This window comes from Garra rufa, chromosome 9 (assembly GCF_049309525.1).
Source record: "Garra rufa chromosome 9, GarRuf1.0, whole genome shotgun sequence".
NCBI lineage: Eukaryota > Metazoa > Chordata > Actinopteri > Cypriniformes > Cyprinidae > Garra > Garra rufa.
Genome location: NC_133369.1, coordinates 9,427,552 through 9,452,496, shown reverse-complemented (window position 1 = coordinate 9,452,496; position 24,945 = coordinate 9,427,552). Strand labels below are relative to the sequence as shown.

Below are 24,945 nucleotides of genomic sequence, written 5' to 3'. Positions count from 1 at the left end.
GGATGGACTGCATAAGGACTTCTTCCATCATTACCACCCTGAAGATATACTGGAGATAAAGTCTGCTCCATGCCTGATCACCTAAACCCTTATTCTATAAATACAGCTCTTTGTTTTTCAGATCGAATATTGTGAGACTCTCCTCTGTACCTTGTTTTTTTATAGTGAAGTGTGTGAACAGGGTAATGGGTGAAGGTAAAGGAAAGTGGTCTAGCTTTTAGTTTAACCACACAGTATAACGCAGAAGCAAACCCTCAGACAGTAAAAATTTACAGTTCCAATGGTTCACAATTATCTCTGTGCAATTTATACCAAGTTTTCAATAGCAGCTCTCAACTGGTTCTGCTTTCGGATTTAACATTGAACATTTACATTGGAAGTAGTGACCAACTGACTTTGTGCAAAACAGTTTTAATTTTGACAGCAAATTTTGATTTAGTTTTAGTCATATTCTTTTGATTAAAATGCCATTTAGTTTTAGTCATATTTTAGTCATCTGAATTGTTTTTAGTTTTAGTCTAGTTTTAGTCGACTAACTATCATAAGATTTTAGTCAACTAAATCTATACAGTAGATTTAGTCTGATAAAATCCAATGGGTTTAGTTACAGTGTAAAGCATTTATTAAACATTTATCTAAAATTACCATACTCATTATGTAGGTTTGATATTAAGGTTTTATGATAGACACAGATTTAACATCTGTGACATGCAACATGCTTTTATATTAAAATTAAATCATACCACTAATCATTAAGAAACAAGCACATAGAGCATATAGGCTTATTATGCATTTTTTTTATAACAACTTGTTTACCACATTCTTCATTCTTTCAAGCAGACATCTATTTATATAAATAAATTTAGATTAGATCTTTATTAGTGCTGCTAAAGAGACTTATGCCGCGTTTCAGGCAATCCGTTATCCGTGTGTTTCCACCCTTCAACCCGTGAAAGTGCACTTGCGCAGCAGTCAAACCTGTGACTTCCCACCCATAAACTCGTACTAGATCGATGTACTCCCAGTTCCGAGCTTAATGCCATGTTCCAGGCAACCGGTTACCCATGGAAGTGCACTGGAAAGGCAGTCTAATCTGTGACCTCCCACCCGTGAACTCGTGCTAGATCGATGTGATCGACATAACATAGCCCACGAAACAACAATGTCAGCCCCTACGGGTGTGGCGTTTACGCAAGTGGTACATGGTGGAGAAATAGAGTTTAGGACAGTATAACGTTGCAATCAAATTAAAAAATAATATTAAAATAATAAATGCACCCAGGCAGTTTGGCGTGACTAGCTGGGAACACTACAAAGTCGTGATTCATGGTTTGAAGTCGTTATGCCGCGTTTCAGACAACCCGTAACCCGTGTTTTTCCAACCTTCTACCAGTGAAAGTGCACTGGCACAGCAGTCAAACCCGTGACTTCCCAGTCGTGTACTCGTACTAAATCGATGTACTCCCAGTTCCGAGTTCTGACGTAACATAGCCTGCGAAACAACAATGTCAGCCCTTGTTTATGCAAGTACACGGCGGAATAATAGAGCTTAGGACAATATAACATTGCAATCAAACTAATAATAATATAATAATAATTCATAAATGTGCCCATGCAGGCAGTTTGGCGTGACTTGCCTGGAACGCTACAAAGTTGTGAGTCATTTGAAGTGGTGATTTACCAGTTAAAAAACCTGCCTGGAACACAGCATTATTTATGAGCTCAAAAACCTGCCTGGAACGCAGCATAATGCCACGTTCCAGGCAACCCGTTACCAATGTTTTTTTCAACCTTCTACCCGTGAAAGTGCGCTGGAACTGCAGTCAAACCCGTGACTTCCTACCCGTGAACTCATACTAGATCGATGTACTCCCAGTTCCGAGCTCTGATGTTACACAGTCCGCGAAACAACATTGTCAGCCCCTATGGGTGCGATGTTTATGCACGTGGTACACGGTGGAAAAATAGACTTTAGAACAATATACGTTGCAATCAAATAAGTAACAATTAAAAAATAATAAATGCACCCAGGCAGTTTCCCGTGACTTACCTGGAATGCTACAAAGTCATGATTTAAAGTCGTGATTTACAGGCTCAAAAACCTGCCTGAAACGCAGCATAACATAGCCCGCAAAACAACAATGTCAGCCCTTAGGGGTGCAGTCTTTATGCAAGTAGTAGCTACACAATGGAAAAATAGAGTTTAGGACAGTATAACGTCAATCAAATAATTAATAACATAAAAATAATAAATGCGCCCAGGCAGTTTGGCGTGACTTGCCTGGAACGCTACACAGTTGTGAGTCATGGTTTGAAGTTGTGATTTAGGGGCTCAGAAACCTGTCTGGAATGCACCATTAATGCTGCCTTCATGTGATATGGGAAAGATGATGCTTTCCATTTGTGAAGTGGAAATTACCAGTGTGTCGTGTTCAGGTGCTTTTGTTGTCGTAGTGAAGAGAAACATGGCGGACTCGGAATTTGTCCTCACATGCTACTTTGGTAAAACAGACCAAATAAAATAACATGAGAAAATTGCCTCCTTCAGAACACTGTACCGCACAGCACCCTACTGGAGGCGAGCCACGACAAGCTAGCATCTTCTCTTAACGGTGTTTTTAAAGACAACACTACGTTTAAATAGTGACGTTATTAAAATCCTTTATGCCCCAGCATTATGGGGGCTACAAACTAACCAACTAAACAGCAGAGAACTTTTAACATCATGCAATGCTTATCATTCAGTATAGTTTCGCTGCTGTCCGCCATGTTGAAAGGTCAAAGTTTATCCCATCTCGGCAGCTCGGGTATCATAAAAAATTTCGAGCTTTCCAGTGGAAATTACAATGTGAGTGGGTGTTCATGTGCAATTTCGATGTCGGATTTTGGTATTTACCATAATTACAATAGCACATGAAGGTAGCATAAGTCAAGAGCAGTGAGTGATTTTGTCTTTCTTTTGCTGCTTGATTAACATCAATTCCACAGACTATAGGAACTAAATATTGCTGTTGTCCCTTTTCAAAACCGAACTCACGTATTTAATGGACTGATACACTTCTGATTGTCTCTCAATTGTTTACATTCACCCAAGATGTAACCGATTGTGTTTACGTGAATACTCATTAAAATGGATAATTTTTGTGTATTTCTCCGTTCATGAAACGCAAAAGATAACTTACTTGTGTTCTGTGTGAGAGGCGGTCAGAAACCGGAACAAATTGAGTTCTCTTTTGCGTCGTCAAATTTAGTCATATGTCTGCTCTTCTTTTACTCCCAGATATTATTAACATTTTATGAGATGTCCAGCAAATGTATGCCAGCTTATGTCCCACGGGATAGACCAATAGCTTATGATACAGTTCATATTTACGCATCTATCCTCCTTACAGCGCAGCAGATTTGTTCTGAATGTATGTTCATTTTTGTCTCGTTTTTATTCATTGACAAACATTTCAGTCGATTTCAGACATATTTTTTGTCATTCAAAACGATAATAATAATAATAATAATAATAATAATTATGAAAAAAAAATTGTCAACAAAATTAACACTGGTGCAAAAGTACAAAGTTTCCATTAGCCACCAGTTAGTCAACAGTTAGCCTTCTGGAAACTGTATGTCTTTTCAAGTTAATTTCTTTGGAAAGTCCAAAATATTCTCCACTTCCTTTGTGACGTCTTGGAGAAAGTGGAGGAGGAGCGCAGCTGGTCTTGACAGTGATGTGGTAAACCAACTCTAATCTTGATGTTTCATAGCTCTAAAGTCATAGCGAGAAACACCTTACCCAAAACCACCGCATGACAATGAGAGTGTGCATGCATCTAAACTGCATTTTATGCACACAGATAAATAGACCACCAAAGTTGTAGTTCTCTACAACAACATACAGGTCCTTTTCAAAAAATTAGCATATTGTGAAAAAGTTCATTATTTTCTGTAATGTACTTGAAGGATTACAAATTTAAGAATCTGTTAAAGATTTGTTGATCCTACATTGTATTTAGCATTTATGGTAAATATGAGGACATCAGACAAATTACTCTATCAAGCAAAGTTTGTAGCCAGAGGTTCCTGCCAGCTCCTGTTCTCTTACAGTTCCTGAACAGGTTTTTGCAAGTTAAGTGTGAATTTTAAGCTCAAGGTACAGCTTGCCTTTGTCTCTATGATAATGTGAAGGTATAGGCAATACTGTCAGACTGATTGGATTAGCACCTATGCCTTTGAATGACACTGTTATGATAATGAGATCAGGGCTGGGGGAACTCTGGTAATGGGTTGATTCCTGTATTGCATTTGCATGCTTTGTTTATATTGTCTCCACCTCTATGTAATCCTCCCCCTGGAAAGGTATATAAACTGAAATGTATATGCCTTAGTTAGACGACTTTTTGATGACTGCAGCAACGAACAGCTAGAATCTCAATAAAGAGAAACTTCTGCTTCAAGATATCCAAACGTCTCCTGGTCTCGAAGAAAAAGTTCACAACATACTGATAAACATTAGATTTTCATATATTTTAGATTCATTACAAACAACTGAAGTAGTTCAAGCCTTTTATTGTTTTAATATTGATGATTTTGGCATACAGCTCAGGAAAACCCAAAAAATGAAAATCTCAAAAAATTAGCATATCATGAAAAGGTTCTCTAAACGAGCTATTAACCTAATCATCTGAATCAACTAATTAACTCTAAACACCTGCAAAAGATTCCTGAGGCTTTTAAGAACTTCCAGCCTGGTTCATTACTCAAAACCGCAATCATGGGTAAGACTGCCGACCTGACTGCTGTCCAGATGGCCATCATTGACACCCTCAAGCAAGAGGGTAAGACACAGAAAGAAATTTCTGAACGAATAGGCTGTTCCCAGAGTGCTGTATCAAGGCACCTCAGTGAGAAGTCTGTGGGAAGGAAAAAGTGTGGCAGAAAACGCTGCACAACGAGAAGAGGTGACCGGACCCTGAGGAAGATTGTGGAGAAGGACCGATTCCAGACCTTGGGGGACCTGCGGAAGCAGTGGACTGAGTCTGGAGTAGAAACATCCAGAGCCACCGTGTACAGGCTCCAGGTCAAGCCACTTTTGAACCAGAAACAGCAGCAGAAGCGCCTGACCTGGGCTACAGAGAAGCAGCACTGGACTGTTGCTCAGTGGTCCAAAGTACTTTTTTCGGATGAAAGCAAATTTTGCATGTCATTCGGAAATCAAGGTGCCAGAGTCTGGAGGAAGACTGGGGAGAGGGAAATGCCAAAATGCCTGAAGTCCAGTGTCAAGTACCCACAGTCAGTGATGGTCTGGGGTGCCATGTCAGCTGCTGGTGTTGGTCCACTGTGTTTTATCAAGGGCAGGGTCAATGCAGCTAGCTATCAGGAGATTTTGGAGCACTTCATGCTTCCATCTGCTGAAAAGCTTTATGGAGATGAAGATTTCATTTTTCAGCACGACCTGGCACCTGCTCACAGTGCCAAAACCACTGGTAAATGGTTTACTGACCATGGTATTACTGTGCTCATTTGACCTGCCAACACTCCTGACCTGAACCCCATAGAGAATCTGTGGGATATTGTGAAGAGAAAGTTGAGAGATGCAAGACCCAACACTCTGGATGAGCTTAAGGCCGCTATCGAAGCATCCTGGGCCTCCATAACACCTCAGCAGTGCCACAGGCTGATTGCCTCCATGCCACGCCGCATTGAAGCAGTCATTTCTGCAAAAGGATCCCCAACCAAGAATTGAGTGCATAACTGAACATAATTATTTGAAGGTTGACTTTTTTTGTATTAAAAACACTTTTCTTTTATTGGTCGGATGAAATATGCAAATTTTTTGAGATAGGAATTTTGGGTTTTCATGAGCTGTATGCCAAAATCATCAATATTAAAACAATAAAAGGCTTGAACTACTTCAGTTGTGTGTGATGAATCTAAAATATATGAAAGTCTAATGTTTATCAGTACATTACAGAAAATAATGAACTTTATCACAATATGCTCATTTTTTGAAAAGGACCTGTAAGCAGTTATTAGTGGCCAAAAGTGTTTTCTCCCTCAATTGACTTTTTTTTCTGAAAACATTTTGATGATTAGTAGCATGCAGATTCCTTTTCTTCTTTAAGTGGTGTGAGAAAATGAAATATTTTATAAATATGGATAAAAAAACTACAAGTTAACTTGATTTTTTATAGATTTTTATTGTTTTTAAAGAAGTCTCTTCTGCTTACCAAGCCTGCATTTATTTAATCCAAAGTACAGCAAAAACAGTAAAATATTGGAAAATTTTTACTATTTAAAATACCTGATTTCTATTTGAATATATTTTAAAGTAATTTATTTCTGTGATTTCAAAGCTGAATTTTCAGCATCATTACTCCAGTCAAATGATCCTTCAGAAATCATTCTAATATTCTGATTTGCTTCTCAAACACATTTATTATTATTATTATTATTATTATTATTATTATTATTATTATTATTATTATTATTATTATTATTATTATTATTATTATTATGTTGAAAACAGCTTTTTTTTCAGGTTTCTTTGATGAATAGTAAGTTCAAAAGAACAGGTAATTTTGTATCATTATAAATGTCTTTATCATCACTTTTGATTAATTTAAATCATCCTTTCTAGATAAAAGTATATTTTTTTATAATTTAGTTCCAAAAACAAACAAACAAAAATACTGACTCCAAGCGTTTAAATGATATAGTGTATAATGTTTAAAAAACATTTGATTTCAGACAAATTATGATCTTTTGGATCTTTCTATTATCAAAGAATCTGGTAAACAAAAACAGTTTTAAATATTGATAATTATAATAATAATAAAAAAAACATGTTTGTTAAACAGCAAGTCAGCATATTAGAATGATTTCTGAAGGATTATGTGACACTGAAGACTGGAGTCATGATACTGAAAATTTTGTGTTGATCACAGAAATAAATTAAATTTTAAAATATATCCAAATAGAAAGCGGTTTTAAATAATAAAAATATTTCACAACATTACTAATTTTACTGTACTTTGTATCAAATAAATGCAGGCTTGGTGAGCAGAAGAGAAGTCTTTAAAATCTTACTGTTTAAAAACTTTTCACTAGTAGTGTGTTTATATATTATACACCAAAGAATCTTGCTCTAAACATTTGTTTGTGACTCCTGAAAACTGGGAACTGTAGTTACTGTAGAATTACTGTAGAATTAAAATCAAAATGTACATGAACATTACTGTATGTTACACTACCATCAGTTCTGATTATAGTTCCTTTGTAATGCCTAAAAATGATCAGTGAGTAGAGGGCGCTGTTGAGTAAATTTTCAGCCAAAGTCTCTTTTTTCGCAGTCAAACACACCCCCACCGTTATTCTCCCAGGCACATTTGATTTTCACTGTTTTATCTAGCTTAATCTGAATAACTTCTTAAATGCATTTCACATGCATGAAAAGGGTTTGAGAAATAACAGGCCATAGGCTACTAGCCTTAATCATGCAAAGTCCACACAAATCTCTCTTTCAAAGCTCATCTAAACAGCAGGGTGTCAGTCAGCTGGAGACAGAGAACAGAAAACATTGATACAGGTGTTTTTAGTGTCTTTTAGTTTATTTTAGTGTACGTTTGAATGATACTGACAGTTTTTCACACAACAGATAAAAATAAACTCTTAATACTACTAGCATGTTTGTGATGAATAGGGTGGACATGAAAATAAATCAAGCACATGACAACATCGCAACGTAAATATGATGACATTTGTATTTTCTCGATAACAAGATCTACTATTTACTCAAATACGAAGCGAATCTGAACAGTAAACTACTTCACACAGAATGCAACAGTGTAATATTGGATGGATTCACAACAGCTTACAGTAATATTTGGTTAAGGTTTATCATATGAGACTGATTCAGTATACTGCCTTTGAAAGCCTTCCCTTACATACCTACCAACATAATCCCAACATAATTTAATACAATTACAGACAGGACAAAACAATTTACATTCATTTTTTTGGTATTTGATTTATATTAAAGGATATTATAAAGACACATCTGGCATAAAAAACGGTATATAGATTTTCAGCTTCCTCCTCTGGAGCAGATAGGCAGTGAAAACACAGAAAACCTTTGTATTAGGTTCCTCGTCTTAAAGAGAAATGCTTCCTCTGATAAACCAGCACATGGGATAAAAGCGGACTGTCTCCTCTGATTGGTTCAGCAGGTTTTTAGCATTCACTGGCCCTTCCTGAAAAACAGTACAGGAATATAATATTTAAAAAATATATTAATGATTTTACATCATATTTTAGAGTTTTTATATCATTTCAAAAACATTCTTTTTTTAAATCAATATAAATAATCTATATAAAAAAAATCTATCAATCTATCTATCTATCTATCTATCTATCTATCTATCTATCTATCTATCTATCTATCTATCTATCATATATATACTATAAAACTTATTACTTGTATTTCTTTGTGTTACAATGTCCTAATTCCTAATTTAGGTTTTCATGGCAATTTATCTGTTTGATATTAGTAAGTTGCATATCTACAAGATTTTACATGTCAACGATATGAAATACAATAAATTATCAAGTGTATTTTTTAAATTAATATAAATTAAATATATACACTTTTATCTTTATTATCATATATATTTATTTATATTTTAAATTTAATTTAGTTTTTCTAGCCAGTTAATCTGTCTCATATCAGAAAGTTGCAGATCTACAAGATTTTACAAATTTTTTTATTAATTTATTTAATTAGTATAAATAAACTACATAAAATCTTCTGTTATGTTTATTGTATTTTGTAATTTGTATTATATTATTATTATTATAATTACATTTAAATGTAAATATTTTTATAAATCAAATTATTCGTATTATTATATTTTTTCATATTTATTTTCATGTATTTTTCATGTCACTTGAATTTTTTTTAATGAATATAAATAATTTATACAAAATCTTGTCTTTATTATCATGTTTTTTTCACTTTTGTATTCTATTTTAATATTATTATTACATTTAAATGTAAATGTATTTATAATATTATTTTTGTTATATTGTTCAATTTTTTTTACAATTGCATTAAATATATGATCTTTGTAGGTTAAATAAAATTGATAAAAATCAAATTATCACACTTTGTTTATTAAAATTATTTTATTTTTACCCTTAATATCGGCTTATCATTTTTGTGTCATAATTCCTAATTTAGTTTTTCATGCCAATTTATCTGTCAGATATCAGAAAGTTGCAGATATCAAAAATATGTTTTGCAGCTTTAAAAAAGGGTTTTGAAGCTACAGCATGTGTCCACTGGACAATGAACTTTTTAATCTCAAAAGATCAAGGGAAATTTGAAACCCCTGTAAATAATTTAAACTCCAATCAGCAGATGTTTTTAATGCAATTCTAATTCTTTCATTCTTCACTATAGACAATGAGATACTGAATATATAATAAAATATTTACATAGCACATCTTTGTATCCTGTTTCTCCAACCCCACCCTCAGGGATCATGGATCGTAAATACACCCAAGAGAGAATGCATGACTCATCCTGGAAACCATGTGAGCGGTGCTGTGGAGACAGGCCATACGGACCCACCACTGAGCACAGACCCACAGTATCCCACTGCTTCACGGGGGCACTGGCACAGCAATAATTAGCAGATGGATTTCACACAGCCATCAGGCCACACAGGTCTATAGTGACGTGTCTTATAAGGAAACTTGAGGGGAGAGTGCTGATTTAAACCAGCACTTGCTTCACTGGTTGTAAAATGCACAGGTAGATGATCATACCTGTGTCGTTGAGCATCGCTTGAGCGTTACTTCCTGACTTCCTCCTGTCAACAGAGAGCAGTGCTGTTAGAACTAGACAATTTTTTGAAAACAATGTTAAAGTTTTAAAATCTATTTTCATTATACCTCTTGTCCTGGCTGAATTTGCATCTGCAGTGGCCACCTGTAATGATGGCAAAACACAGGATGTTGTTAAACAGGGAGAATCAAAAATATGTCAAGGCCACATTTAACCTCATGAATATAAGCACACAAGCAAACATTGAGGCCGTATATCAGAATATTTGAACATGGCCAGTTCAGCAGACCATGTAAATAAATTCGGAAAATCCATTGTGTGCTTTCTACAGATTCAGGATCTGCTGTTTTTATAGTTTAAAATATGCATCCAAGCCTCCATTACTAACTGACAGTTGAATAATCAAGTAGAAAATATTGAGCAAATTACATTTTAGACACAATATTGACGGTTAAAATAAATAAAAATACTTAAACAGGTCTAAACAAAGCCAAAACAGCATGTTGCAAGAAACTGACTGAATGATTCGAAGAGATAATAATGCGTAACTTACGTTTTGACAAAATATAGCCAGTTCAAATGAATAAAAATAGTTTAAAACTGTTCTAAACAAAGCCAAAACAGAACCGCTACAGTCGGGGTGTTTGTTTCTTAATAATTTACAGAAATTGCTTAAATGATTCAATGAGTCAATATTGAGTAACTTACATTTTAGACACAATATTGGGGTTAAAATAAAACTTGTTAAGTAGTTCTAAACAAAGCCAAAACAGAATTGAGGTAAGAAACAGTAGGTGTGTTTTGTTTGTTGATGATTCCTGTGAAATTGCTTGAATGATTCAATGACTCGCTATTACAGACGGGAGTTGCTTTTTACCAATGAATCTTACAGTATTTGAACGAATCAGTTGAGAGATTCGTTTGCAACACACAAAACACGCTCTCTTGTCGCCGCCTATTGGTGGAAGACTATTTAATACATTCATTTTAGAATAAAAAAAATATAGGCCTATATATTAATAGAAATAGTTTAAAACTGTTCTAAACTAAGCTAAAACAGAATCGCTGCAGTTTTTTTTTTTTTAATGATTCACTGAAATTGGTTAACTGATTAAACGAGTCAATATTGATAAACTTACATTTTAGACACAATATTGCCAGTTAAAATAAATAAAACTTGTTAAGTAGTTCTAAACCAAGCCAAAACAGAATTGAGGTAAGAAACAGTAGGTGTGTTTTGTTTGTAAATGATTCCTGTGAAATCGCTTGAATGATTCAATGACTCACTGTTACAGACGGGAGTTGCTTTTTACTAATGAATCATATTCGAATGAATCAGTTGAGAAATTACTTGCTCGCAACACACAAAACACGCTTTCTTGTCGCCAATATTGGTGGAAAATGTTTTAGTACATGCATTTTAGTACAAAATTTAAAATAAATATATAAATATAAAAATATATAGGTCTTACCAATGACATAAATGATATTTATAGATGAAAAGATATAGCCAGACGGTGTAAACTTTTGAACAAAAGATGTGTACATGTGTCTTATTTTGCCTAAGTGTCATATTTTTTAATTTAGTACTGCCCTTTAAAAGCTACAAAAGATGCTTACAGGTTTTCCAGAAGACACAATACCCTTTTAATTTAAATTTTAATACATTGTGTTTCCTTCTGAAGCATCAGTGAGAGTTTGAACCTTGAGTCCCTCAGTTGTCCTCAGTGTGAAAAGATGGATCTCAAAATCATACAATCATTGTTGGACAGGGTTCAAATACACAAAAATGCTAAAAAAAACCAAAGAACTTGTGGGATCTGAAGGACTTTTCTGAAGAACAGTGGGCAGTTTAACTGTTTAGGGCAAACAAGGTATTCATGAACAACTATCACAAAAAAAAGTTTTAAGAATCAAGTGTATGTAAACTTTTGAACAGGGTCATTTTTATAAATTCAGCTATTATTTTCTCTTGTGGACTATAGGTAAATGTATTATGTGAAATAACTTATTCAGCTCAGTACTAAATAAAAAATAACATGGATTTTGTATGATTCTGCATGGTGTATGTAAACTTTTGACCTCAAGTGTATTTGTTACTCAGCTTGTCATTAATAAAGTTAAAATCTGCTATTTGTAAAATTCTGTTATTTATGTAAAAAAAAAAACACTCACTTAGGAGAATAGTGATGCCAATCAGACACAGAACTGCTGCCAAGATCAGCCCTCCGACCCGAAGTCTGTGATAATCTAGTGTGAGACAGAATGAATGACAATCATAGAAAATCTGAACAACAATCTTGAGAACTTCTATCTTAAGTATTATTAAGATATGTGCAACTAACCAAAAGAGAAGGGGTCGTCCTCTGCTGTAAAATCCAAAGCAGAAAAAGCATTAAAAATGCATGTAACAGAAGATTTTAACGGAAAAAGAGAGAAGAAAGAATTAAAATGTTAAATCTCTTACTTGTCTGCTGACCTTCTGCCAACACAAGGGACAAAACTACAAAAGTAATACAGTATATTAGCAACATAACATAGTATATTACTGTGAGTTAATTATTTATAGTTACTTGTGGTCTACAAACATAATGCACCTCCAATGCATAAAAAAAAAAAAAATTATGTCAGTCTAATACAAAAATACTCACTTGTCAAGAGAACTAGTGCCAACGTCTTCATCATGATGGTGTGGATTAAACCTGGAATACAAAATTAGGTTTGCCATCAAAAAATAAAAAGATAGATGCACTTGCTCTACAATAAATCAAAATGATCCCTATTTAATTTCCTATACGTAGAAGGCCTTATTGTGCATGATTTAGCACACAGCAAAAAATGCTTTTTTTACTTAGATTTTTTGTGTCTTGTTTCCAGCCAAAATATCTGAAAATTTTTAAATCAAGATGGATTTTCTAGACAAGTAAAAATTATTTTTTTCTTGTTTTCAGAAAAAAAACAAGCCAAAATTAAGCGATTTTTTGCTTAGAACAAGCTAAATGATCTGCCAATGAGGTAAGAAAAAAAAATCTTATTTCAATTTATTATTTCAATAAATTATTTCAATTTTTTCAATTCGATTATTTTTCTTACCCCATTGGCAGATTATTTTGCTTGTTTCAAGCAAAAACACACTTAACTTTGACTTTTTTGGGGGGGGGGGGGTGGGGGTGAAAAAACTTAATATGTTTTTACTTGTCTAGAAAATCCTTCTTGATTTAATTGTTTTTTTTTTTTTTTGATATTTTGGCTGGAAACAAGTCAAAAAATCTAAGTAAAAAAAAAGCATTTTTTGCAGTGCAATATTAGAATATCATCACATCTTAAAACTTTTTTCAAAACCTTCAAGCAAATGTATGCAATATATATACCTTGAAATACCAATTTTACTTGTTCTTTTAACAAGGCAAATGGCTTGTTTCTCTGACAGTGCTTAAGATAGTACAACAATCTTTACCAAAGTCCCCTCACTTAACTCTAGAGGGCTCCTAAGTCACAAAACTACATACAGTTGCTTTAATCACCTCTCCAACGACTTTCCTTTTTGCTGACGTCACCAAACCCTCTTAATTGATCAATTCTTCCACTCCAGCCACTGCACTTTAAGATCCATTTGTTTTCAAAACCTCCTCTCGACTTTTCTTTCTCACTGAATAACCTTTTTTCTCTCTGACATAAGTCAGATTGACTAAAGTAAAATGGATCGTTGATGCGAGCTTAAGATTTTCACATTAAAACAAGGAAAATATTGTTAGGATCGAAAAGCAGATCATGTATCTGTTGCCTACACGAGAGCTAATTCCCATTACGCTTTGCAATCCACTCTAATCCATTATGCTCTAAATATAACATGAACCCCTTAATGCCTGAATTATTGTCCTCTGCCAGCCTCACATCAACAAAAAATGGGGTAAATCGAATGATTACAATCCCTGCCAAAGCATCTGATCTGATTAAACAACAAAGAACACAAAGCAGACCTGGATCAAATTTCAATAAGGGCTTGGAACATCGCAACCAAACATTCATACACCAAACAAAACAGCTGCCAGGAAACACACGAACATGTTTTAAAAGACAACCTTTGAGTACATTCTCAAAGTGCTTGAGGTCTACGTGACCTGACAGATGTAGATGGTGACTTATGTCTACATGGTAATTAAAAGCACACTGTGGAAACATGCTGGAGCACCATTTGAGCTTAGCTAGGATTTTCCATTCCGTCTCTGAGAGACCAGAGGGAATGCTGTGCCCATCCCTACCAGCACGAGATGATGTAACAATCTCCACCTTCTGCTTCCAACCATGGTGGCAGAGAAGGGGGAAAATAATGGGCTCACCAGAGACATGCTGAGACAAAATAAAGTCCAGTATTTCAGGCCTTTCATCAGAGCAGTCTGGGCCAGCGTGAGCAATGCACAAGGCAGCTGTTAATCAAGAGCTTTTCAGAGAGGTTTAATAAATCCCTGTGTCTGTTTTATACCCTATTATCTTGACGCTGGATTATCTAATTTACTTCTTCCTGTAAACATGCATGCCACATTTATTTATTTATTATTTTGGAGTGTCATGAACAACTTTTTCTTGATTAAATTTATTAATATAGGCCTACTTCCTTTGATTAAGCATGGACGCCTGACCAGTTTGTTTATGTAAATCAAGTCAAATTAGATTCTGCATGCAGAACATGAAATTTGCAAACAGGTGCGTGTCTGACGGTGCTTCCACATGTTTATTAAAGGAATAGTGCACCAATTCTGTCATATGTTACTCATTCTCATGGTTCCAAAGGTTTAAGATGTTATTTGTCTGTGCAATACAAATTACACAGTATTTTTAAAGAATCTTCAACCTGCTTGATGTCTAGGCACAGTTTTGAATTTAAATGACTGAGAATTAAGATTTGGGATATGGTTAAAAAATATCCACCTTTGGCACGGCCATTTGTTAATTTTATGGGTCTGGCTTCCGGTCTCAGCCGCATCCAGCTATTTTTAGCAGTGCAAAGCAGCTCATTTTGCTGCTTGATATTGAAGATTGGTGTCTTACCATATTATTTGAATGCACAGCCAAACCAAAATTTATTTAGACACCTTTCTCACATGATCACAGTTTATACGCTATAATTTAGAAAATGGTAATAAAATAAGACAAGAACTGCATCAGAACAAATTCATCTTGATAATGTCAGATAACTTTGATAAAAAGGTACTGTATATAATGGATTACAATCAACCAAAAATTCAGACAACTGTTAGTAAAACCATTTACTCAACTATCAATACTTTGTTGGCCAAGCAATGCTTAATTTTGTTTAGTCTGTGGTGTAAAAAGGTTGCATTATAGCAATTAAAAAAAAACACACAAGCAAATGGTGAGGTCAAAGTGTCTGAATGATTTTTGATCCCTGGTAGTCCACTGTATAAAGGATTTTGGGGTATAATATGTCACACATTACTTTATTTTGCTATCCTTACAGAACTGCACCTACTCGTAAAAAAAAAAAAAAAAAAAAAAAAACATCAAAAACGATATCTATGTGTCTAAAAAATTTTTAGTTTGACTGTATTATCATAATTATGAGCACACTGGTTTTTAGTGCAAACAGTTTTACCTTTAATGCAAGTTGTTATTCTCCGGAAGTCTCTCCATAGGCATACTTCCGGGTTAAAGAATAAGGTCAATAGTCTACGATATTTATGTCCTTTTTGGAGTTGGCAGACTTGGTTGTGATGAACTTTCAGCATTTTGTGACAATGTTTTTAGTGTCTGCAGGTTATGTAGGTTTTCTAGAAAGATGGCGACATGTGACAGTCTTTTATTTATTGTCACGACTCACGAGTCATTCAATCCTTGTCAACCGATTCGTTGAAGCTGATTCATTATTTTTTGTCCTACCAGAACTTTACTTCCGTGTTTTCTCCTTGGAGACAGACAGTTTGGACCTTTAGTGGTTTTATTATAGTGATTGTTTTTATAAGTTGCAGAATTAAACTAGAAAGTGACGACAAATCATAATTTGGTTAATATTAGCGAGCCACTGAATCTTCTCAACCGATTCGTTGAAGCTGATTCATTATTTTTTGTCCTACCAGAACTTTACTTCCGTGTTTTCTCCTTGGAGACAGACAGTTTGGGCCTTTAGTGGTTTTATTATAGTGATTGTTTCTATAAGTTGCAGAATTAAACTAGCAAGTGACGACAAATCGTAATTTGGTTAATTAGCGAGCCGCTGAATCATTCTCAACCGAGTCATTCAAAACAATGATTCATTCATTGAGGTATGTAACGCCGTACACTTTCTCGGAAACACTGATCCTAATGTACCTGTTTGGATTCATTTGAAACTATCTTCGGTGGCATAACAAAAGCAGACAAAGTAACTGTCAATATTATGTCTAAAATATTTAGCCTAACTGTTGTATAAACGAAATATTAATCGGAACCATGTTTGTCTAACATCAGCACGACTATGTTTTCTAGCGTAAATAAGGCATTTTTAATTGGAGTGATTTATAAAAAGGATTATTTTTTTTAAGTAGTTATTTTACCCAGAGATTAAAAGCAATACACGCTCAAAATAACTTTTTGTGATGTCTACTACATCCAATAAATTAAATACAATAATCAGAATGAGTCAGATAGCCTACAGATAGTGCTTTATCCAGTACCAAGCAGTGCAAAGATAACTCTGCCAAAAATCTGCCAAGCGAAGCAGTTTATTTACAGTCGTTTCAGAGAATCTTAGAAACGCTTTTTAAATAATGATACTGTACAATAAGAAAAGGAGAGAGCGTTTCATTGCACTGTTCTTGTTTTCGTCTTGGACAGTCCGGACGTTTTGGCACCTCCTGCCAGGCAGAATCACCCAGGGTGCATGGACATAATAATGAAAGTCTTGTGATAGGGTACGGTCACGTTGGCTTGCCAACTGTGTGAGTGTGAGTCATGAGAAAGAATGAGGAATTGTGTCCTACAGTGTTTAACATCACTTCCTCATCTCACATTACAAACCGACCCTCTCTCTTTCAATGTAATGCCTTGTTTCTTTCTTTATTTTGTTGCCATAGTTCATTCTATGAACAATGCTGTCTCTTAGCCCTTTTTGCTCCTCACTGCAACATTAAATCCTAGTTCAGGAAATAAGGAATTTAAACAAGGCAGAGGAATATTGCTTACTCTCAGTGTCTGAGAAAGTCAATACTTCAGTCTAAATACCTGCATTGTGTCTGGTTTCAAGTTTGCAGAGTTTAGTAATTTTCAATCCTGTAACCTTACAGTCAAACCAAAATGTATTCAGACACTTTTCTCACGTTATCACAGTTTATTCGCTATAGTTTAGAAAATGGTAATAAAATATGACAAAAACTTCAGACAACTGTTAGTATTGCAATGTTTACACAATTATCAATACTTTGTTGACCAATTACTAAGCAATGCTTAATTTTGTTCAGTCTGTGGTGTAAAAAGATCCCATTAGCAATTAAAGAAAAACACTTAAACTTTTGGTCCCAAATTTGATCAGTTTTACTGGTAGTCCACTGTATGAATAATTTTTGGGTATAATATGTCACAGTTTACTTTATTTTGCTATCCTCACTTACATTAATTATATTGTCCTGCACCCACTAGTAAACACATTTTTGATCAAAAATTAAATTTCTGGTGTCTGAAAATTTTTTGGTTTGACTCCAAGTATTCATTTTTTGCTCAAATTGTGTGGTTCGTTATGCACTGGGGGAAAAAAACTTTTTACTCAGTGTTTTTGTCTTGTTTTCCAGTACAAACATCCTAAATCAAGATCCAGAGAAGCAAAATTAAATGAAAAAATATGAACTATTGTTTTCTCTAAAAACAAAAAATATGCCATTAGTGTAAGAAAAATAAACTACTTCTTACCCCACTGACATTTTTTTTCTGGTTTAAAGCATTTACTCACTTAATTTTGATACATTTTTGCTGAAAAGACAACTTTGTTTCTCATGTCATTTTCCTACTCAAGTAATTTTGTCTTGATTTAAGCATTTTTAGACATTTATAATGGTAAACTAGACATTTTAAAGTGATCTAATTTATGATTGTGTGCTTTTGCCTTGTTCCAATAGGTAACCACCTTGCAACCACCCAGACAACTCTAGAGACCACCAAGCAACCACATGGAAACCTGCCTAACATCATTCAGAACACCTTTGCAACTACATTGCAACATCCTGTCAATCCTAGCATCACCTTGGTGAGTTGAAACGAGTGCAAAACATCTGTCTGGATGATAGTTTACTAACAAACCTAAATTATTAAATAGACACTTAATATCATTCCTAAGCATAACTCTTAACTACAGTTTTATCAGTCATGTCTACTACTGGTTTCTTGACCAAAGTCAATCTAAAAGCAATGCCAGATGCATTGAGGCTGTATAATGTAGCAAAACACTGAATAACTTTAAAAACCTTCTGAAGTTTAACGTATAAAACTTTTGCATCTGCCTCATAAATACTGGTGTGAGCAGGAGATCTGATCAATCTTCATTTGATGGACACGCCTCCTTCCCTGCACTAATTTGATCAGTCTAGTTATTATTGTGAGCAGCTGCTGGTGTGAAGGTCGAGTTTAAAGGCTGTTGCTCTGTGTTGAACAGATGAGAGAGTTCGGTTACAGTAGCTGCATGCACACAGATATATAAAATAGTGAAAAATGCTACAATTAAAGTCTGAAAAGAAGACAAAGTACATAAATATACATGTAGTAAGGGTGATTTATATATCAGTACAGTGCAGCTGAGTCACATTTGTTCTCACCTACTTTATTCCAAACACCCCAACGCCATATAAGACAACTCAACACAATCACATGGCCCACAAAGGATGCAAGCCATGTACACAGGAATCCAGACTGCAGCTATATTAGGAACAAAATTCCACCCCTGAGAACAGGCAGTGAACTTTGAAGTATTGTATGATTACACTGCAGCACAAACACGCTGTCAGATGCCCTTTAGTAACACAGGCTGTTTAAAACAGAGATGAAGTAAAACAATCAAGTTTTAAAGAATCACCTATCCAGAAAGCTCCTCATTATATAAGTAGATTAGCACTGAAGTTTACTTTCAAGCTGTTTGCCGCATGTGCTCAGAGTGACGCAGGAAGGAACCAGACATTCTGTTGAAATGAATCATCATTCCAAAAACCACAATCCCGCCCTTTCCAGTTGTTAAAGTAATGCTGTCTTTGTGCTGCCTGAAACTAACAAACCTCTGTTTCCATGAGCAGATCATGCAATAAGCCTTAAATCTTTGCCCATTACAAATAGATTTTAGAACATTTTTAGATAAAAAATTACCATGACCATCTTAATGTATTTCTTACACACCATCGAAAACTGGAACGCTGGATTATAAAGCTAAGAGGTTACCAAAACAAAACACGCTTTGAGACAGGGCCATCATGGTGGATCTCAATCTTCAAACACCATGTTAGATGTGTTTACTATATTAAAGGACTGGATTTCATTCCTTTTTATACACAGCCAGCTCATGATTTAACCTTTAAGATATACACTCTTAAAAATAAAGGTGCTTCATGATGCCATAGAAGAACCTTTTTGTCTAAATGGTTCCATAAAGAACCTTTAACATCTGAAGAACCCTTCTGTTTCACAATAGGTTCTTTGTGACGAAAGAAGGTTCTTCAGATTAAAAAAAGGTAAGAAAGAGATGGTTTTTTAAAGAACCTTTGACTGAATGGTTCTTTGTGGAACCAAAAATGGTTCTTCTATGGCATCGCTGTGAAGAACCTTTTAAAGCACCTTTATTTTTAAGAGTGTGTGATCTTTAAAAGTTGCAATGATCCAGGACGCAGCTGCTTTTCAGAGTAAGGCTGCATGACATTCCAGTTTCCAAGCCACTGGAGGAAAACCAACTCATACAATGAGGTTCAAAAGTCTGAGATCACACTTGAAAAGCCGGATTTTTGTTACTAAAACCAAATAAATGTCAAATGGATATTTCTTTCAGCAATGCTTAAATTGCGACACTGAACATGTAGACTTGTTTGTACAGATGGCTAGATGTTCTTGCTTTTATTGATGCTCTTGCATCACTCTGGAGAACATGATTATCATATTTTTCCCATGCAGCTTCAATGTTGTTGTTAAAGCAAAAGGTAGAGGAACCACATACTTTTTCACATATATTCTTCAGTCATTGTTATGCTGACAGCATGCAATTTGTATAGCCTAATTAAATTAGTATTAAATTAGAAAAATACAAAAGAGTATTGCTCTCAGATTTTCGGACACCACTGTGCTACTCAGATAATGTCTGATTGTCTGTATATTTTATTTTACATGTTTATAAGATAAACTTAGTATACTTAGATACTTATTAGTACTTTAAATTTCAATGTTAAACAGACTAACAGCTGCATCCAAAGCATACAAAGATCCCCTGTTAAACACCACATCAACTATGAACACAAAACACCTTAAAGTATGTTCTGAATGCTTAATTATCCTATTTTAAAGTACAGTGAACTTGACCACCCATCAGCCGTAACATATGTTTCCCTATATAAACATTAAAATGGTATCAGAACTGATTACTCACCCTTTTTAAGGAGAAAGAAAGTGAAATGTTGAAGTTTGAAACGTGGTTGTGTTGAAACCACCCGTAAGGATCTGATCTAGACAGACTGAAACCAACACCCTACACAATCCGCTCAACAGGTTGGCTTAGTCCTGAGTGGGTTGAGTTTTGAATGAAGGATCCTTTCTTTGGGAGAGCAGCTCTGGTAGTTTTTAGTTTGTCGTGCACGCTCGGGCAGAATTTATTCTGCTGGTGAGTGAACACTGTGATCCAATAGAGGTTGAGGAATAGTACACTCTAAGAAAAGTCTATAAAATGTATACATACTTTAAATTACGCATTGCATTGTGTTTTGTTTTAGAGTTTAAGGAAATGCATGTAAATGGAATGTGGATTCCAATGTATGCAACATTGAGAAACTTAACCTTAAACATAAAACTTAACCATTTTCATTTATGTATTTAATTATTTCCCTCTGTGTTTTAATAATGCATTTCACTTTGATTCTATTTTGATTTCTAATACTTAAAAAAAGACATTTGACTTCATCTTGCACAAAGCCAGCCAGTGTTCATGTCTTATTCACAAAATAAAATTTAGGCATAAAAGATGACAACAAATGCAATTTTGCAGGCCCATAATAGAATCTTTATTAAAGGGCCACTTTAGAGATGACTTCAAATTTATAGAATAATTCAACAAATTCAAAACAACAGCAGCTTGCTTTTTAAGCAGGGACTGTGATTAATGTATAAATTAAATGGTTGAAAAACATTGAAGCCTACAATAAAATAAAGTACAGGTGAAAAGTTAGTTAGCCATCAGTAGTTTGTAGACAGAACAAAAACAGTCTTCTATTCGATCAAAAATCCAATGGAAAGTTTCAGCAGGTGAAATCCCTGATCTTTAGATTTTGCTTGGGTCTTCTTCCTTCCTATGTCAAAGAGATGAGGTATTTCTTAAATTGTATCATTTTGTCCTCTCTTATTTATAAGTAACATGTTTTGATTTCAAAATGTACATCATTTTATTAAGATGTAAAATTGTTGACAGTAAGATCAGGTGACCTACTTTCTTCTTGGTTTGCACTGCCCCCCTGTGAAGAGAACAATCTGTTACTCTTTCTGCATGTATGTCAAACATAAGGATTTTGTTAGATAGAAAATGCACGTGTACAAATTCAGAGCTACTTACAACATAGAACTCCAACCCCTCCGGCTACAAGCAGGCCTGTGAAGACCAAACCCCCGATCCTCAGCGCCTCATAGTCTAAAAACAGAAGCATTTTAATGTACACATTTTTATTTAGATATTTATTGTTAAGATCTCATGAGCAACTGCCTCAAATAACTTACTGTAAACGAAAGGATCTGCAAAGGCAAAAAAAAAAAAAAAAAAGTTAGATTGTTTTTTTTTGTTTTTTTTTTTAAAACCTTTGAAAAGTTGAATGGTGTTAAAGTTAAAAACAAACAAACTCTTCTGCCTTACTTGCTTCAGTCTGACCGAAGAGTGCCAAGAAGACTGTAAATAATTGTGAAAAATTATGCACATACACAAAGAAGAATTAATAACATTAACAAACTGATAAACTAACAGACATTCAGGGAAAAGGTTATACACTCAAAATATTGCACTTTTAGTTTTTTCAAGAATAATCTAGACAGTTTGTTCTGTAAAATAAATAAGCAATTTAAGTTAAAACCAAACTTATAATTAAACAATTTAAGTCAGTAAGTCCTAGTATAATGAAGAGGAAGTCTAATTTGAATGCTTGACCTTCAGGCTCAAGGGCACAGATCTATCTGTGACCTTTACTGTATACATAAATAGTCATGACTTACCTGCAAGGAGAACTAGTTCTGTGAGCTGGCTCATTTTTACCCCTCCTGATCAAGGACACACACACACAAACATACACATACACTAAATGAGACATTATATTTTTTACAGTCTTACAGTAACATTTCACTCAAAACAATGAAAATCCTGTCATTTATTCACCCTCATATTGTTTTAAACCCAATAAAATGACAGTTAATGAGGACTGGTGTTTCAAAACCTCATAAAGCACCCTAAATGAATCAAATAAGTGATTCATATGACTTGTGTAAGTCTTTTGAAGCCATCCTGAAGCAGCACTAGCCCTCTTTGGTGCATTCATAGCAATGTCAGAAATAACCAAATTGAATCGTCTGGTCAGCACGATGCTTTTATGCATTAGTTTAGAGCTTGACAGCTCCAGTCCCCTAATTCAGCTTCATTTTATTGAAAAGAGTGCCAAAAACATAAAGTCAAACAGGTTTGGAACATCATAAGAGTGAGTAAAAGATGTCAAAAGTATAAATATTTAACTGATAATTTCTTTTAAACATATGAAACAGACTTATTTTGAAATAATTGATCAGTATATATACATCAACATAATATCAGTGTCGGCTACTTGGAGCACATAAAATTAGATAGAATATGTTTCGTTCCCATGCACAGGTCAACAGTGAGACGCAGCCTACGAGACGAGGAATGTTTGTTAAGGAACTCCAGCTGTAAGTGCAGCTGAGAGAAAACAGCACTCGTGTTTTGAAAGTAAACATAGAAACGACGGGTCGACGCGGTCGGGACGCAGCACGTTCCAGGACACTGCTGGTGTACCCTTGAACGCCTGGAGGTGTTTTGGAAAGTTTGCACCTCCCACCTCCTCTGGTTATAGAATCATCTCGAAATGCTGTGGATTTGTCGCTCAGCGCTTCCTTGATCTTTCTTGACCTCACATGGGCCCTGATGTCTCGATGCCATTTTCGTTGTATTATAAGGATAGTTTACCTAAAATTCCGATATTCACACCTCACAGAGGTCACAAGAGTTTCTTTCTTCTGTTAAACACAAAATATACTTTGAAGAATGTTGGTAACCAAACAGTTGATAGTAGCCATTGACTTCCATAGTATTTTTTTCATACTCTAGATGTCAATGGCTACCGTGAACTGTTTGGTTATCAACTTTCTTCAAAATATATTTTGTGTTCAACAAAAGAAAGCAGCTCATACAGGTTTGGAACAACATGAGGGTGAATAAATGATGAAAAAATTGTCACTTTTGCATGAACTATCCTTTTAAACAAATTTTTTGTCAAATAATTCTCAAAGTTCCAAAATGGAACTTTGAAGATGTATTCCAAAATGGCAGGTTTGAGGTCACCTTCATCGATCGCCCTGATTCTAAGACAGAATCTTTATCTAATCACTGTTCATTTTTACTTGAATGAATAACTCAGAGCCCAGATTATATATTAAATCACAAACAGCGATAAATCAAACATTAATGAAGTTTTTTTTTTAAAGATCCACATTGGCATACAAGATAAGTAAATCCTATAGAAAGAAGAAGTTCTTCATTGCATCATCCTCATGTCGCATTTAGCACAATTCAATATATCAAAAGAACCTTACCTTACCTCACCTTAGCAGAGGAATTGATGGCTCTCTGAGCAGTAGATGTTGGATGAGGCTCCTCAGGTGGGCTAATCTCTCAACCTTTCCGTCTTTTCAATAACCTTTAAAGAAAACTCCTCCTCTTTGTATACACATAAACACGGCGCAGCATATCAGATGCATGCATTTTTGGGTGTGTGCATCAATACGTCATCATGTCCACTGTTTAGCCCAAAATATGACCTGCATGTTGATGAATTACACACAGCTTAAAAGTTGTTTGAGATGGAGTCTGACTTGAGTACAAATCAGTGTCCTTTAAATGTTCTTTCATTGACTATAGGCCTTAAAGCTGATGTCCTTTACCTAACAGTCACCAGCAATGTGACACTCCTGTCAGAAGTGAGCATCACTCTGAAGGGCAGAGCACATTATGTATACACTTTAAAGGGTGCAAGGCATTACTGTCTCATATGTTTGCTTCAACCTATATACTTTATTTTGAATTAGAATGTTAGCAGCAAAATTCGATCCAATTCTTGCTATTAACAAATCATTAACTATGACTTTTGCTTCAACACAATTTGCTGCTTATTAATAGTAAGATAGTTGTTAAGTTTAGGTATTGGGTTGGATTAAGGATGTAGAATATGGTCATGCAGAATATGTGCTTTATAAGTACTAATAAACAACCAATATGATGATAATAGACACGCTAATAAGCAACTAATTAGTGAGAGTTGGTTGCTATACTAAAGTGTATTATAATTCATGTTTAGAAACCATTTTAAAAACCATTTGCACCAAAATTTGCCTTATTTTACATTAAAATATCAAAACAAACGGGATCATGAAAACTGCATGTTATTTTTTACTTAGTGCTGTCCGAATAAGCTATTTCACACAACAGATGATTATATATAGACCACAAGACAAAATAATAACTGAATTTATAAAAATTACCCTGTTCAAAAGTTTACATACCCTTAAATCTACTGTGTGTCATTTCCTGGATGATCCACGACTGTTTTCATGTTTTGTGATGGTTGTTTATGATTCCCTTGTTTGTCTTGAACAGTTAAACTGGCAGTTGTTCT

At 34.7% G+C, this 24,945-nt stretch overlaps 2 protein-coding genes across 3 annotated transcripts; both read right to left on the bottom strand.

Annotated features, from left to right (window-relative positions):
• Positions 1 to 7,580: 7,580 nt before the first annotated feature.
• Positions 7,581 to 20,594, bottom strand: fxyd3 (FXYD domain containing ion transport regulator 3). Its single transcript, XM_073847134.1, has 8 exons — positions 20,442 to 20,594; positions 12,490 to 12,540; positions 12,306 to 12,341; positions 12,184 to 12,207; positions 12,014 to 12,088; positions 9,946 to 9,982; positions 9,820 to 9,863; positions 7,581 to 8,243 (listed from the first exon to the last, which is right to left on the bottom strand). Exons 2-8 carry the CDS (start codon positions 12,521 to 12,523, stop codon positions 8,224 to 8,226), a joined length of 270 nt encoding a protein of 89 aa, XP_073703235.1. The 5' UTR covers positions 12,524 to 12,540; positions 20,442 to 20,594; the 3' UTR covers positions 7,581 to 8,223.
• Positions 20,595 to 21,042: 448 nt separating this feature from the next.
• On the bottom strand, positions 21,043 to 23,925 carry fxyd11 (FXYD domain containing ion transport regulator 11). Of its 2 annotated transcripts, XM_073846490.1 has the most exons (7): positions 23,867 to 23,925; positions 22,262 to 22,306; positions 21,909 to 21,941; positions 21,776 to 21,790; positions 21,615 to 21,689; positions 21,492 to 21,516; positions 21,043 to 21,354 (listed from the first exon to the last, which is right to left on the bottom strand). In XM_073846490.1, exons 2-7 carry the CDS (start codon positions 22,293 to 22,295, stop codon positions 21,327 to 21,329), a joined length of 210 nt encoding a protein of 69 aa, XP_073702591.1. In that variant the 5' UTR covers positions 22,296 to 22,306; positions 23,867 to 23,925; the 3' UTR covers positions 21,043 to 21,326. The 2 variants fall into 2 exon arrangements, with proteins under 2 accessions (XP_073702591.1, XP_073702592.1); XM_073846491.1 differs by lacking the exon at positions 21,043 to 21,354 and having other exon boundaries at positions 21,488 to 21,516.
• Positions 23,926 to 24,945: the final 1,020 nt, after the last annotated feature.